The sequence below is a fragment of the Myodes glareolus genome, chromosome 11 (genome assembly GCF_982192425.1).
Source record: "Myodes glareolus chromosome 11, mMyoGla1.1, whole genome shotgun sequence".
In the NCBI taxonomy this organism is placed as follows: domain Eukaryota; kingdom Metazoa; phylum Chordata; class Mammalia; order Rodentia; family Cricetidae; genus Myodes; species Myodes glareolus.
Window position 1 is genome coordinate 52,917,785 of NC_142036.1, and position 16,649 is coordinate 52,934,433.

The 16,649-nt window shown below is 38.7% G+C and overlaps 1 protein-coding gene and 1 non-coding gene across 4 annotated transcripts in view; one reads left to right on the forward strand and one right to left on the reverse strand.

Moving 5' to 3' along the window:
• Mnat1 (MNAT1 component of CDK activating kinase) overlaps positions 1-16,649 on the reverse strand; it is a 161,383-nt gene that overhangs the window by 100,017 nt on the left and 44,717 nt on the right. For all 3 annotated transcript variants that reach the window (XM_085697540.2, XM_085697538.2, XM_048415716.3), the window contains exons 2-3: positions 3,531-3,683; positions 1,224-1,297 (exon numbers count right to left, since the gene is read on the reverse strand). In XM_085697540.2, coding sequence (XP_085553666.1) covers positions 1,224-1,297; positions 3,531-3,683 — 227 coding nt within the window. The remainder of the gene's footprint in view (positions 1-1,223; positions 1,298-3,530; positions 3,684-16,649) is intronic.
• Positions 3,234-3,340, forward strand: LOC125388109 (U6 spliceosomal RNA). The gene has a single exon (XR_007228122.1). It is a non-coding gene; the product is annotated as a U6 spliceosomal RNA (small nuclear RNA).

Sequence of the window (16,649 nt, forward strand, 5' to 3'; positions counted from 1 at the left end):
CCTCTTTTACCTGCTTTGTATCACCAGAGTTCTGACTAATCACATCAATTTTAGGATGTATGCAAACCATTTCTTGTGGGGGCAAGCCTCCTACTTGTTCTATATCTGAGAATCTTCCCGGTGTGTCCCTAAGGTGCCCTCTGCATCAGCACATTCAACCATCATCTTAGTCAAGCCCACACTACTTAAGGTTGCTAATGCAGACAAAGTACATGAGTGCACTGAGAAGAAAAATCTACAGTGCTAAGGTACTAAAATACATCAGGAAAGAGATATCTAGACTTTCTCACAAAGAAATTTTGAAAAATTGTAATACTAACTAATACCTAAATAATTTGAATTTTTTAATTTGTCACATATAAAAACCTGATTATTTTTATTCTATTTTAATAACAAAGTTGTGAATTGGGAGAATAAGAAGATGACTATGTGATCCTCACAGTTTCAAAGGCTATACCTTATATCATTTCCAAATCTAAACTTTGTAATAAATACAGTAACTTTTTGTTTTATAGTTACTTGTTTAATGTGTGCTTTACATTGATTTGTTTAGTGCACATGTGTAGTGGCCAGACAACTTGGGGAGTTGGTGCTCTCCTTCCACTTTGTGGTCCCAGAATGGAACTCAAGTCTTCAGGTGTGGTAGCAAGCTGAGTCATCTCAACAGCTCCAATTATCACAACTTTAAAAATCATAATTTAATTAATATATCACAACTCCCATACCTTTTAATAGTTCTGAAATTCTCTTTAGCAAAACAGAAACAAGGCTCAATCCCAAACCAGCATTGAAATTGAGGGAAGCTAGACAACACACTTTTGGGAGGAAAACAAAAGTTATGTTTATAACTTATGACTAACCACAGTGAAAAGGAGTTCTCAGATCATACTGTCTGCCTGGAAATCACTGACTAGAAAATACTGCTGCAAAGTCTTCCCAACCTACTGTTCCACAGAAGCATAAACAGGTAATGTGGACACACCCTTCTCCCCAGCTAAAAACTATTCCCTCTATAATAATTTCTCTAAAACAAAATCACTTAAGAATACCCTTTACTTTGTATGATTTAAATTTGACATATGTGATTCAATTGCAAAAGAAAGAAACCTATAAATATGGGTTACCACAACAAAACCACCAGGAGTCTTGTGTGAGACACTGTCTAGGCATCTAAAACATAACAGCACAATAGCCAAAGGCTAGCACATCAAATTAAAACATACCAATTTCCTCCACTTCTTCCAGGAAATCATTATACTCTCTCAGACTAGGAAAATCTTCTTCTCTTTTATTATATCTATAGAGAAAAGAAAATTCAAGTATTACATATGATCACAGACCATTTATATAAGCAGCTTGCTTATTCCTACTTAATTCATACATGGTATGGAGACAATAATGGTGTACTGTGTGAATGCAAGCTGGTTTTGAGGGAGGGGAGGTTTGTTGGGCTGACTTTGGTCTTGTTTTGTTTTTCTGGGGTGTGGAAGGTTGAATTTTGTTCATGATGAGCATGTGTTCTACCACCAAGCTATGCATGCAACCCAAAAACACTGTTCTAAAAATTCTTAGGATTACAAAGAAGATGTAGCATCAGGAGAGAATGCTATCACAGGACATTTCTTAAAGGTCTTAAGAAAAGAGATTTAATGAGGTGCTTCAGGGATGTGAAATGAACTTAAGTAAGTCATATCATTAAAAAATTTATTATTTATTTATTATATAATGTCATTAAGTTCAGAAAACTGAAGCTTAAATAAAAAAAGACTCGATAGTTTTTCATAGCAATAGTAACCAAAAAAAACCATGTCACAAAATATAAAGATATTGTAATGTACCTGTGAATAACAAAACTGAAAGGGATAAAGAGAAAAGGTCACACAGTAAAGATCTGCTGGACACTGATAAAGTATAATTCCGCATCTAGGAAGATGTCACTAAGTCTTTAGTAAAATGTATGCCCCCAACACAATAACTGAGAGGGGCTGGAGAGGTAGGTCAGCGGTTAGGAGCTCTGTTGTGCTCAGGATAGCCAGGACATGAAGAAAGGAAACAGGAGTGTTGCAGTCCTTTCTTCCGCCTTCCTTCTCTATGCCCCTTGCAGAACTTCCGGCAGAGAAATGCTAGCCAGCGCATCTGAGGCCCACCATCTCTGTGGTCTGTTGCAGGTACTATGAGGAGAGCCTGGGGTTAGAATTAGCCACTTTCAGTGGGAAACAAGTGGTGGCTACTGGCTATGAGGACCCTGTACTGTGGATCTGGATTTGCTGCTCCTTCCTTTATAGTAAAACACCGACTGCTTAGAAAACAAGGATGTTGAATTCACTCTTTTAACAGATAAAAAGAATATTTAAGAGGAAGATTAAACTCTTGAATTCTTATACTAGATAAGATTGAAAACAAACTAATAACATGAAAAAAAGAAAGAAAAACGAATCTGAAATCCTCCTGTAGAAGCCCTGAGTTCAGTTTCCAGCACCCACGTCTGGGAGTTTACAACTGCTTGTAACTCCAGCTTCAGGTGGATCCAACGCAACAGCTCGAGCTCCGAGCACCAGCACTCAGATGTACACACACTCACAGACAGACAATCTAAAAATAAGCTGGGTGGTGGTGGTACACACCTTTAATCCAGGCACGTGGAAAGGCAGAGGAGGGTGGATCTCTGAGTTTGAGGCTAGCCTAGTCTACAGAGCCAGTGCCACAACAGCCTGGGATACACAGAGAAACCCTGTGGGAACGGGGGAGTCAATCACAGTTTAGCTTTGTGGCTCAGAGGCAGAGCACATGCTTAGAGTACCCAAGGCATTGTATTCAATCCTCCAACACCAAAGACAAAACAAAACCTTAAGGAAATGTATATAATTTAAACATAATAAAGTACATATAACAAAAGGGGCAAATAAAATGAAACTCAAAACTACTAACAAATCATAAAAATGCACCCACATACATGGCCAAAATAAAGTACAGCTAATATTTTAGTGTCTCTAAGTGAGCTTCAAACTGAAACTTAAACGTCCTTATCAGTCCTTACAGTAAATCTGCTTTGTTCACTACTTTATTTTCTATCTCCTTAATATCCTACACTACTTTACTGGTAAGCCTCATGAGAACAAGGCTGACAACTCTCTTACACACCATTTTTCAATTACTGCTAATACATATAACACAGGATTTGCTAATTAAATAATAGCAAATGAATAAACTGTGAAAACACCAAGAAAGTTCTCATGCTCGCTTCGGCAGCACAAATACTAAAATTGCAACAATACACGGAAAATTAACATGGCCCCTGCACAAGGATGACAAGCAAATTCATGAAGACGTTCTTCTTTAACAAAGGGTAGATATTATAGTTACTATAAACTTAACAAATTTTGTAAAATAAGTGTACAGATGATTTTTATAACCACGTTGTTATTTGCCAATCTGGTCAAGCTGACGGGAGCAGATAATGACGATGATTACCGAGATAACTGGCGAAGTTGTCTCTGCTGGCCAGTCCCTAGGTAATAAACAACACTTACATCTTTAGCACTTTTTTCCGAATCTCAACCTCCTTGTCAACAGTGGGATCTTCAAAGAGCTGCACCCTGAAGTTGCTCTTTCTAAGTGGAGTGCCACACTCAGGACAGTTCCCAGCTCCTCTCACGAACAGTAAATCCACACAACTCTCACACCTGTAAAGAAGCACATGCAGCATTATAGTAATAGTTGTGAAATAAGAAGAGGTCAGGAGTGCAGAAGGGAGTTGATGGAGACAGGAAGAATTAGAGCAGGGAAAGGAAGGGATGAAATGATGCGAATATGGTATTCAATGTTTGAAATTCTCAAAAGTAAATAAATTTTAAATGACAGAAAACATAGCATTTAAGGCAGTCTTCAAATCTGCAAGCTTAAACAATCTGCCCTTCAGGGAAAGACTGAGGATGGGGGATGAAAATGTCATGGCTACTTTTACAAAAAATAAAACTTTGGAATATAACCTTTATTTGCCAATTCCTTTTCAGACACAGATAACTGAAGAGATACTAGTTATAGAAATGTCAAAGGTGACTAAATTCAGAGAGGACTAAGAAGATTCAGGGGAGGAAAACAGAGGAAACAGGGAATGAAAATCTTCCCAATGCACTGTCAAGTCTCTTTATAATAAGCTGAGCATCCCAATTCAGAACCCCAAAATGGGACTGGGGAGATGGCTCAGTCATAAAGTGCTTAATGGATAAGCATGAGAACATGGGTTTGAACTTCTGACGCCCACATACAGGCAGGGGTGTGATGGAGCGTTACTGTAGTCACAATATTGAGGAGGCTGAAACCAAGGCGGATTCTTTGACGCTCACTAGCAAAACGGCCTAGTCAACCTGTGAGCCCCAGATTCAGTGAGAGACCTTCAAATCATAAGGTGGAAAACTATTGGAGAAGACATCCAACATTGGCCTCTGGTCAAAACACACACACACACACACAGACACACACACACACACACATACACACACAGACACACACACACACACACACACACCCTAGAGGCTAAAATGTTCTGAAAACTGAAACATTATTATGTTGCCATGACACTGAGCAGAAAATTTCACATCATAAAACTGATTCATACACTAAATTACTAAAACATTACCTAAAACCATGTTTGTGTTATGCATACATAAGAAACAAAGAGATATAGTGTTTAAGCTTGAATCTCGACCAGCTGTGGCAGTGCATTCTATAAAACACAGCACTCAGGAACTCAAGACAGGACCAGAAACTCAGTGCCATCCTTAGCTATTTAACAAATTTGAGGTCAGTCTTGGCTATATTATGAGATTCTGTCTCCAAAAAAATAGAAGTATATATTTTCTGTAAGAAAACTTGAATCTCTCTGGGCACTTTAATCGTAGCACTCGGAAGGCAGAGACAGGTGAATCTCTGTGAGTTCAAGGCCAGCCTGGTCTATAAAATGAGTTCCAAGACACCCAGGGCTGTACACAGAGAAAACCTGTCTCAAACCAAAACATCAAACCAAAACCAAAACCTTGAATCTCATCCCCAAGATAATTCAGTGTGCAAATATTTAAGAATTTTTAGGAATTAAAACTCTGAAACTCTTTTAGTGCCAAGTAAGGGATTTTCAAGCAGTGCCACCATTAGACACAGGCAGGGGACTTCTCCACCAGGAGCCTGGATTTAAAGAGGACCTGAGGACCACAATCACAAAAGCTGACATTTCCCCTTTCAGTCTTGCAAGGAAACTGAAAACTCAGTTTATAAGAGAAGAGTGCTAAATGAATAATATCCCACAGGTTGTAGAAACAAAACAAAAAAAAACCAAACAAATTTCCAGAGTGCTGAAGTAGAAGGAAGGAAGCACCAGAGTTGGCACCACGAGAGATCCAAGGGAGAGCGGCTGCTCACCAAGCTTCACTCACATCAATGATCCACTCTGAGTCAACCAGATCAGCTGCCCAGTGACAGAGCATGGCTGTAGGTCAGCTCTCCTAACTTCTTGGATAGTGAAATTAGGGGTAGGGCCCGCATTTCCCGTAAGTCTTCAGTTGGAAAGGGTTGGGAAGGAACTCCTTTCTTTAATGGGATTCCTTCTAAGAGACGCTAAGATCAGTTTGTAAGACAGCAAGACATCATCTTATATCAACAAAGAGACACTACCCTGGAGGGTCTCTGCACGCCCCAACAGCTCCATGCTGCTGCTTCAACAAAGAAGTAACAAGGTGGGTGTCAGGAAAGAGCAACTTTTTTAGCTGGAATCTTGGGGATTTAGACTTCTGGAAACTCACCATGCAGGATAAGTGTGTGTGTGTATTATATACATACATATATACATTATAATATTATATTATATATATATTATTCAGACATTTGTTATTCTCAAGCTGTAATCCTGTGCAGCTCCGAGTGTCAGGGACATGGAGACTTAACCACTCCTTTAAATAGTAATATCTAAAATTATTTCTTTGTGGATTCAGTCTCTCCTGATAGAATGTATTAATAGTATAATTTGTCAATCAGTACTCCATCCACATTGCTTGACTGCAGGTAGTAAGTAAATATTATGAAAAAAATGAAATAACAGGAGAGAAAGAGAATTTTTTTTTCAGACAGTCTCATTGTGCATCCCTGGCTGACTCTCTGTGTAGACCAGGCTGGCCTTAAACTCACAGTGACTCTTCCTTCCAAGTATGAGGACAAAAGGTGTGCACCACAGCCATCACACCTGACAAGAAAGAAAAACCCTTATAAATAAGAGCAAAACATTTTTTCAAGTAAGTATTTGATGTAAGTGATACATGAAATCAGAAAAGTAAAAAAAAGGTATAAGAATTTTCAAATGCTAAGTGTGCTGGCACATGCCTATAATCCCAGTGTATCGAGGCAGAAAGACCATTGAAAGTTCAAGACTAGCATTATAGATAGCTTCAGGCCAGCCAGGGCTACAGACAAGACCCTGTCTCAAGAAGACTCAAAAGAAAAGGAGAGAAGGAAGGGAGGGAGGGAGGGGGAGGGAGGGAGGGAGGGAGGAAGGGAGGGAGGGAGGGAGGGAGGGAGGGAGGGAGGAAGGGAGGGAGGGAGGGAGGGAGGAGAGCGAGCATTGAATTGAGGCATTTTGTTTTATTTACTCTTTCACCAGGAACCTCAGTACTGAGACTGAACCTTTTCTAGCTGTGTGATAAAGAAGACTTCCCCCTTCCTAGCACAGAGAATAGATCTGAAGGGGAGAAGTAGTATAAAAATGCAGTTTTCTTTTGTATGATGAAATGTAAAAATTATCAGATTTTTTTTTAAAAAAATCTGCTTTGATGTGGGATTCCCCTCTGTAAGCTGTGAATACGTTTGATTACCATTGGTTAATAAAGGAGTTGTTTTGGCCAATGACTTAGCAAAGTAAAGCCAGTCAGGAAATCTGAACAGAGATATAAAGAGAAAGTAGGCAGAGTCAAAGAGACTCCATGTAGCTGCCGAAGGAGAAAGACATTGTCACCGAAACCTTACTGGTAGGCCACAGTCTTGTGGTGATATACAGAATAATAGAAATGGGCTAATTTAAGATGTAAGAATTACATAGTTAATAAGTTAATAAGAAGCCTAAGCTAATAGGCCAAACAGTGTTGTAATTTATATAGTTTCCGCGTGATTATTCGGGTCTGAGCAGTTGGGAAAAAAAAGGAGCAGTCTCTATTTACAAAATTGCACGCTGACGTGGAGCAACTACATCCACATAAAAACTGAGAGATCTTGGGAAAGAATTCTAGACACAAAAGAATAGACTTAAGTACAGCTTCCTGGTAGACGCATTTTTTCAGATAGGCTCTGTTTGCTGCTGGAGAGCAGAGTTGTGGCTCCTTTAAGAGGTTTCCTGACTCAGGTTTAGTGGCAAAAACTGTGAGTCTTCTTTAAGTTAAGGCTTCCTGGTTCATGATGGCAGCATGAACTCTGGCTCTTTTGCGAGGTCCTGCACTTCAATGGGGTTTGTGAGCAGAGTGCTACAAGTTGCTTAATGGCGACATAGACCCAAAGCACCCCTGGAGCTGAGTGCTGTGCATGACTCACAGAACCAGTGAACACAATCTCTGGACGGAGCAAACACACAGGACCTTGGAGTTGGTCCTAGTCATGCCTACTTAGATTTTTTTTTTTAGATGGGGGGGGTACTCCTGGTCAGAAAATGATTACAGATATGTAATAAAGGCAGATTCGGATGAAAAAGACCTTGAACTGGGTCATAGTGTTGTATAAATGTACGTAGTCTTGGGAGGGAGAAGAAAGAGTATAGACAGTTACAAGAAATCTGTAAGAAATAGGTTTAAAAAATAAAACAAAGTCTTTAAAGAGAAAGTAAAAGTAACAGAAATGAGTATAGACAGTCATAGATTAAAGGAGTAAAGAGAGTAAAAAAACACAAGCCATGCAAAGATAGAATATACACAGAGAGTCTGGATTATGTATATTATTATGTTTTTTTTGAATTTTTTGACTGCAGAGGGACATTTGTTTCTGGGGGTTGCTAAGTTAAACCAACATAAAGGTATCTTGACTTCAATATTTGGGTCTAAGGACATGTTTCTTTGGAAAGAGGTTCTGCTTTTTTTTCCACAGGAGATGAGAACCTGTGGATTCCTTCCAGGCTGATGTGATTTGATGGAACAAGACCCCTGAGAGGTCTCCTTGATCCCTAAAAATACTTCACACAATAAACAACAGGAAGCAGTTTGGATAAAACAATACCCAAATTTCCAAGATAATTGTTTATAAATGTTTGTTTTCATTTAAAGGGGGTTGATTATAAGTATTTAATGGTCACTGTCAATTTCTTAAAAAGAAATTAAGTGTGATATGATATAGAGATGAATAGTTTACATTGGTAAGGATCTTGGATTACTGATACAAATTTAAGGTCAATTTTGTTCTATGCTTATTTCTACTCTTGTTGAAGGTATTAATGTTTATGCAGCTCATTTAAAAATGTAATGTATAACTTAAAATTGCAGATTAATAGGAAGTCATTTATAATAGTCAAGCTTGTAGTCATGTTAGTTAGATTTTCTAGATATATAGAGATATATTACAGATGGATAGGTGTTTTTCAAACCTTTCAAAGATATACAGAATATGGCATTTAAACTGTTTTAAGAACTAAGATTTTTCTTGACAGTGAGACATGTCTGCTTCTGGCATCACCAATTACTTCAAAGACGTTGATGGGCATTGAAGAAACTAGTTATGGAATTTGCCTTCAATGTGACAAGGCTAGCCATTTGGGCAAGAAACTGATCTTGCCTGGACTGCTTGATGGTATGCTATATAAACTGGACAGGCAGGACCCACAGAAAAGTGACTGCTGAACTTTCCAAAAGATGTTCTTCAGGGTTCCTGCTTCACATAAGAAACTGCCAGACATTCTGCAGTACACAAAAGAAAGCAACTGATGATCTTTGCCATTACAAGGCAGACTAGATCTTCAAATCTCCTGCTTCACGGAAAAGTCTGCTGGATGCTATGGGTCTGTAGGCTGAAGATGGATGCCCCAACATTACAGAAGAACTTTGGGTGACTATGCAGGCAGCAAGATATCTCCGTCAATTCTAAAACTTTGGAAGTTGCTTACAATGTGCTTTCTGTTTACTTTGGTAATATTACATTCTTCTGGGGTCTTTGAAGAGATAAATACAGATAAAGTTACAGTTTTTCCTTACTTTGGATAAAGAGAAATTAAATAGAAAACTTTAGACTCACAAAGAAATAGACTAAATACTGTAACTATAATTCTTGTTTGAAACTGTTTTGTTATATGTAATTTTACTATGTTAAAGTTAAAAACTTTCTTTCTATTTAGACAGAAAAGGGGAGATGAAGTGGGATTCTTCTCTGTAAGCTGTGAATATGTTTTATTACCATTGGTTAATAAAGAAGTTATTTCAGCCAATGGCTTAGAAGAATAAAGCCAGGAGGGAAGGGAAATCCAAACAGAGAGATAGAGAGAAAGTAGATGAAGTCAAAGAGATACCATGTAGCTGCCGAAGAAGAAAGATACCACCACCAAAACCTTACCAGTAGGCCACAACCTTTTGATGATACACAGGATAATAGAAATGGGTTAATTTAAGATCTAAGAGTTAGTTAATAAGAAGCCTGAGCTAGTAGGCCAAACAGTGTTGTAATTAATATAGTTTCTGTGTGATAGTTCGGGTCTGGACGTCTGGGAACAAAAGAGCAGTCTCCTGCTACACTGCTTTAAAGTCAAAATAATTGAAACAGAATTGCTATGGGGTAGCTGAATGTTAAAATGTGTGATTAGGATAAATGGGTCCCTAGGTTCAATTTCCTGCACTCTTCTGTCTCTTTCAGGAAATGACAGAAAAAAACACTACTTTTTCTGAGATGTGCAGGCTTTGCCCACACGAATGTATGTGCAGCACAGGCATGCATGGTATGTCTATGGAAGTCAGAAGAAGGTGTTGGAGCTCCTGAAAAGGCAGTCATGAACAGTTGTGAGAGACTGTATTGTTGGGAACTGAACCCAAGTCTACTGCATGTTTCTGACCACTGAAACATCTCTCCAGCCCCCAAAAGCGACTTTAGAATTTTCTTACCCTATTTTTTAATTTTAATCTATCTATTTGTTTATTTGCTTAATTATTTGGGGGCTCAGGACTAAAACCAGGGCTCTGAATATGCTAAGCACATTGTCTGAACTAAATTCCAGCCTTTCTTTCTGAGTTTACCTGCAAAAAGAATATCAAATATCCTTAATGTTTAAACAACATTAAGTATACAGAGAAAAACAAAGCTTTAATTCATTCAGCTCCACATCTTGCTTCTAACAACCTGCTGATTTTATTTATGTAGGCACATCTTTTTCTATGTATTTATAGACTACAGAAATGGAAACTAGACACATGAAAAGAACGTAAGAAAAGTTGGTAATTGTATTTCTCTGGCAGCAGAACTAAGAAGTCAGCAGCATGTGCTATGATATTCCTGGGAATTCTTTCAAACAAAATCTTAAATTTTACAGATCACAAGAAAAGTTGCTGAAAAGGTCTAAATCATCAGTACTATGTACACTTCCTAAGATATACTTAACGTTTTTTTTTTCTTTTTTTAAAGACCAAGATGACACCTTTCCTTTTCCCCTCTGACATTTATTGTCAGATTTTATTTCATGAAAAAACTGAGGCCAGGGGTGGAGCCCACATCTGTACATTCTATAACTTAGGAGGCTGAGGTAGGAGCATTGCCACGAATGTGAGCCCAACCTGGGCTACATGGTGACCTCTAGGAAAGCCCGGGGCTTTATATTAGATGAGGTTCTATAATAAGCAGGTTTGCAGAGTAAAACCCTACCTGAAAACCTTTTACCTGCTCTGTTGGTTGACAACCCTATTAGTCCCTTCCTGGTCTGGCTTTCTTTGGCTTCATTAGTGCAGTATCTAGTTTCTCCTGCTCCCAGTTCCAGTCAACCCAAGCTTTCACCAAACAGAAACCACAGAGAAAATGCCTACTTGTGCCAGTTATGCTGAAAGCAAAACATAGTTTCTGAACCTCCCCCCAAAAATATATTAATTACTTTTTTCTTTTTTTATTATTTTTATAGCAGTATACATTTTTCTCCACTTCCCTTTCCCCTTCTACCCTCTCCCATGACCCCCAAGCTCCCAATTTACTCAGGAGATCTTGTCTTTTTCTGCGTTCCATGTAGATTAGATCCATGTAGGTCTCCCTTAAGGTCCTCATTGATGTCTAGGTTCTCTGCGATTGTGAATTGTAGACTGGTTTTTCTTAGCTTTATATCTAAAAGCTACTTATGAATAAGTACATATGATATTTGTCTTTCTGGGTCTGGGTTACCTCACTCAATATGATGTTTTCTAGATCCATCCATTTGCCCACAAATTTCAAGGTATCATTGTTTTGTTTTGTTTTGTTTTCTGCTGTGTAGTACTCCATTGTGTAAACACACCACATTTTCCTTATCCATTCTTTGGTCCAGGGGCATTTAGGTTGTCTCCAGGTTCTGACTATGACAAACAATGCTGCTATGAACATAGACGAGCACATGTCCTTGTGGCACGATTGAGCATCTTTTGGCTATATACCCAAAAGTGGTATTGCTGGGTCTTGAGGAAGGCTGTTTCCTAATTTTCTGAGAAATCACCACACTGATATCCATAGGGGCTGTGCCAGTATGCACTCCCACCAGCAATGAAGAAGTGTTCCGTTTACCCCACATCCTTTCCAGAATAAGCTGCCATCAGTGTTTTTGTTCGTGGCCATCCTTACAGGTGAAAGATGGAATCTCAGAGCTGTTTTAATTTGCATTTCTCTGATGGCTAAGGATGTTGAACATTTTCTTAAGTATCTTTCATCCAGTTGAGATTTGTCTGTTGAGAGTTCTCTGTTTAGGTCTGTACCCCATTTTTTAAAAAATATTTATTTTATTTATTATGTATACAGTATTCTGTCTGTATGTATGCCTGAAGGCCAGAAGAGGGCACCAGATCTCATTACAGATGGTTGTGAGCCACCATATGGTTGCTGGGAATTGAACTCAGGACCTTTGGAAGAGCATGCAATGCTCTTCGCCTCTGAGCCATCTCTCCAGCCCCCTGTACCCTATTTTCTATTGGACTATTTTATATTAATTACTTTTAAAACCAAAACTAAACCCACATGTAGGTGACTGAGTAGGCCATGTTAAAAAAAATCCACTTAAAACATATTAATGACAGAAATAGAACAGCTAAACTGAACACTAGCAAAACACAGAAGGTAAGCCAATGGCTGTGATCAGAGATTCTTCCCCAAGGCACTAAACACAGCAACAAAAGAAAAAGAGAGACCATCTGAATTTTATCAAACTTTTAAGAATTGGTACAGCAGGGGCTGGAGAGATGACTCAGCAATAAGAGCATGTGCTGATCTTCAAGAGGATTGGAGATCAGTTCGCAGCACCCACACCCTCTATCTCACACACCAAAACTACAGTTCCAGGAGATCTGAAGAAGTCTTCGGGCCTCTGCAGCCACCTATACACATGATATACATACATTCTTTTGAGTCTTTTTTTTTTAAAAGTATTTGCACAGGAGCTAGGTATGGTGGCACACCACTTAAATGCCATCATCGGTAGGCAGTTTCTCTGAGGTTGAGGCCAGCCTGATCTACAGAACAAGTGCCAAGACAGGCGGGACTACACAGAAACTCTATCTCAAAAGGAAAAAGAAAGAGAGAGAGCGCAATGGGGAAAGATAAAGGTCTGCTGTTCAGAACAGGTGAAGAAACCCTACAGATCAGGAACAAAAAGATCATAAAAACACCAAAATCCAAAAAGACAAACCACCAAAGGTACATGAAAAAATGCCCATGATTAGTCATTAGAGAAAAAGCAAATTTAACTGTAACATCCTTTTATTCTTACAAGGATGACTATAATTTTAAAAAGTACAAGTGTCAGCAAGAACACAGAGAAATCCAACCCCTTTAACATTACCAGTGTAGATGTAAATGAGTTCACCTGTTATGGGAAAGAGCTTGTGGTTCCTCAAGAAGTTGAATAGGATTTATTACGTGACCAAGCAATTCTACTCCTGATTATAAATCCCCAAACAGGTGCTCAAACAAATGCATGTGCAAGCATGTTCACAAACAGCAGTGTTCACAACAACCAAAAGAAAGACAGAACCCAAATGTCTACCAACAGATGAACAGAAGAACAAATTGTGGTATGTAAACACAATTGAATCATTCAACCAGAGAAAGAACCTGAGAAAACATATGCCAAGTGAAAAGAGTAAGAATTTACAAAAGGCCACATATTACACAATCCTGCTTTGTGTGAGATATAGAATAGGCAAGAAAACAGGCTGGTAGTTACTAGAAACAGGGATAAAAACTAACTGCTTAACAGATAAAGGGTTTCTTTCATGGTGCTAAAAAAGGTTTAGAGTTAGAGAGGTGATATATGCACAATACATAAATGTATAAACTGCACTGAATTCTTCATTTTAAAATGACTGCTTTTGTGTAATTTATTTATATTTATTCATTTTATGTGGGAGGTTTTTAAGACAGTGCCTCACTCTCTAATCTAGGCTAGTCTTGAATTCATTCTGTAGTCCAGGCTGACCTCATGGCAATCCTCCTGCCTCAGCCTCCCACCCAATTCCTGGGATTATTAGACATGATTTACTATGACCAGTTCTGAATTTTGTTTCTTAAAATTTTACAGAGAGGTGGAGGCATGTGCTTATAGTCTCACCTGCTTTGGAGGCTGATGCAGGAGGATCACTTAGCTCAGGACTTTAAGTTTAGAAACCTATCAAGATCCTTTAAAAAAAGAAGGAGGAGGAGGAGGAGGAAGAGGAAGAGGAGGAGGAGGAGGAGAAGGAGAAGGAGAAGACGACAACGACGACGACCACAGGTAGGGAGGAGAGAAAGGGAGGGAGGGAGGGAGGAATTTATGGTGACAAATGTAACCTAGCACTAAAGAAGTTGAGACAGGAAGATCTCAAATTCAGGAGGAAATAAAAGAAAGCTCATTTTTAACAAAGAAGGAAGAGCTGTGGGCCAGCAGAAAGCAGGTTTTGAGATAGGGTTCTGCTCTATATTAGCTTGCAGCAGGGGTATCTTTTCATTGTTACCCTGTACCCAGTCAACCTTACCTCTGTCATGCTAACTCAACTGTAAGTTTTCCATAGGTCACAGGTTCAGAAATGCACCAGGTACTTAATATGCTCTCAGAGAACATTAACTATGACAACAATCATTCAATGAACCAATTGGGATCAGAGTTCAATAGCACACTAGTAGCAAGAATCATAAATATAAAAGTACCCAGAAGAAATAGGTTAATTTGAGCTGGGTCTTGAGAAAACTAATGGCCTTGAAGCACAAAATACTGACATTTCAAACTACAAAGCATAAAGCACAACAAAAATAAGAGCCATTATGCTCTCAATTTAGAAATACAACAATAAAAAAGTATTTTAACAAGAAAGAAAAAAGAAAATTCCTGTAAGGTAGTCAAAGTTTTTTCCAATGATACTCTGAAAACCTAGGAGAATGTACTTGCAAAAAGACTGAGGACAAGCCTCAAATGTTTCCCCAAAACTCCCTCAGGTCAACAATTCTACAAAATATAATATTTTATCTTAAAAAAATTCATGAAAACTTTACTTGTGTCTATAATGGTCCTTTTTTATGAAAAACGCCTTCAAATAGGTATCAATTATTAAAGTTTTTCTTAGGTAAAATTGACATTCCAGGAAGATGTGCATGGATTCATTTACCACCAAAATATCAGCACACACCAAAGAAGTTTAAAAAGTATAAGAAAAGTCTGGCAAGGTGGCTCATGCCTATAATCCCATCGCATGGAAGGCTGAGACAGGAAGATTGTGAGTTCAGCACCAACCTGAACAACATATGGTCATATAGTGAGCTCCAGGATAACCTGGGCTATATGATGAGACTGTGTAACACATACACACACACACACACACACACACACACACACAAAAGACTCATGCATACCTGAGATTTTGACATAGGAAAGACATAGCATTATAACCAATATGCAAAGGAATACTTCTCACTAAATGCTGAGGCACCATTGGCTTTCTAGATGAGGGAAAATATCTGTATACAAAAAAGATAAATTTTATGTGAACAAGTAGATAAGAGAGAAAGCTTTAAATTTTTATGAGATTATTGGAAGATATAATTATGACATTGGAGCAGGAACTTCCTATAGGTAATTTAAAAATTTTATATCATGTAAAAAGACCAATAATTTTCATTTTATACAAATTTAGCTTCTATGTAAAAGGGTGGGTACAATACTAGTGAAAGCCTTGCCACAAAAGCAAGGCAATTTTCCCATAGTATGTCAACTATATATATTCAGACTATATATGGATTCTACAAATCAATCATAAAATGCTGTAGAAAAATGAGTGGCTTATTCAAATTAAATAATCCAAAAAATACTTGTCTCTTAGAAAAGGATCCCTTTATAGCCAGGACAGCTCATTAAGGAGTCTTTCCGTTGTCCATAGGAAACTTTTTCAAGAGAGGAAAAACTACAGCCTCGCTGTGCAGTTCATTTCCTGGCCATCACTGGCATCATCCCACTCTAGAGTCCCCTCATCCTCTGCCAACAGCTGCTGGCATGGCAACTTGCTATTATGTTTACCCAAACCCTTATCTCTAAAAGCCCTAATGCCTGGTTCCACACCCTTTGCAGGCTGTGGCTGCTACACTTGTACAGTTAGCACAGTAATGGGATTGGGAGCACAAGGAGACATTCCAGTGGCTCCCTTGCATTTCAGACATATTCTTCCCTGAACCCCTCATGATGATGAAGAAGTCAACAACTACTGCTAGCATGGTGACTCCTTTGCTTCCCTAGTAACCTTTTGGCACAAGGAGCCCCATGTAACTAGACAGCAGGCATGTCCTAAAGAAGTCCTCACTGTGTCTGTCCCCTAGTGGGACATTTTCCCTGATAGGAACAGGACCTCTAAACTCACATAGCCTAAGGTTACCAAGTGAGAGCACCCATTCTGATCCCTGTGTTCAAGGACCCATGTATTATCTGCTCAGGACACCAATTAGTCATCCACAGAAAGGTCACATAGTCAAGATATAAAAAGATACTGAAGGGGGGCTGGAGAAATGGCTCAGTGGTTAAGAACACTGACTGCTCTTCCAGAGGTCCTGAGTTCAATTCCCAGCAACCACATGGTGGCTCACAACCACTTGTAAAGAGATCTGGTACCCTCTTCTGGCGTGCTGACATACATGGAGGCAGAATGTTGTATACATAATAAATAAATAAATCTTAAAAAAAAATATTTTAAAAAAAAGATACTGAAGGATGCTATCAACTCTTGTAGAAAATTGCCTTCAATCAGACACCTCAAAAGAAATTGTGTTTTTTGGGTTTTTTTTCTGTTTTGAGAAAGCCCTGCTGCTTAACCAGGATTTCTTCAAACTCGCCATCTTCTTCTGCCTTTGAGTGCTGGATTACGGACGCGTGTCACCAAGCCTGGTTTTCAGCTGATCTTTATGAGACAAAAATATAATTTCTATATCAATCAGATGATCGTGGATAGAGAAGCACTGAGCTGGGT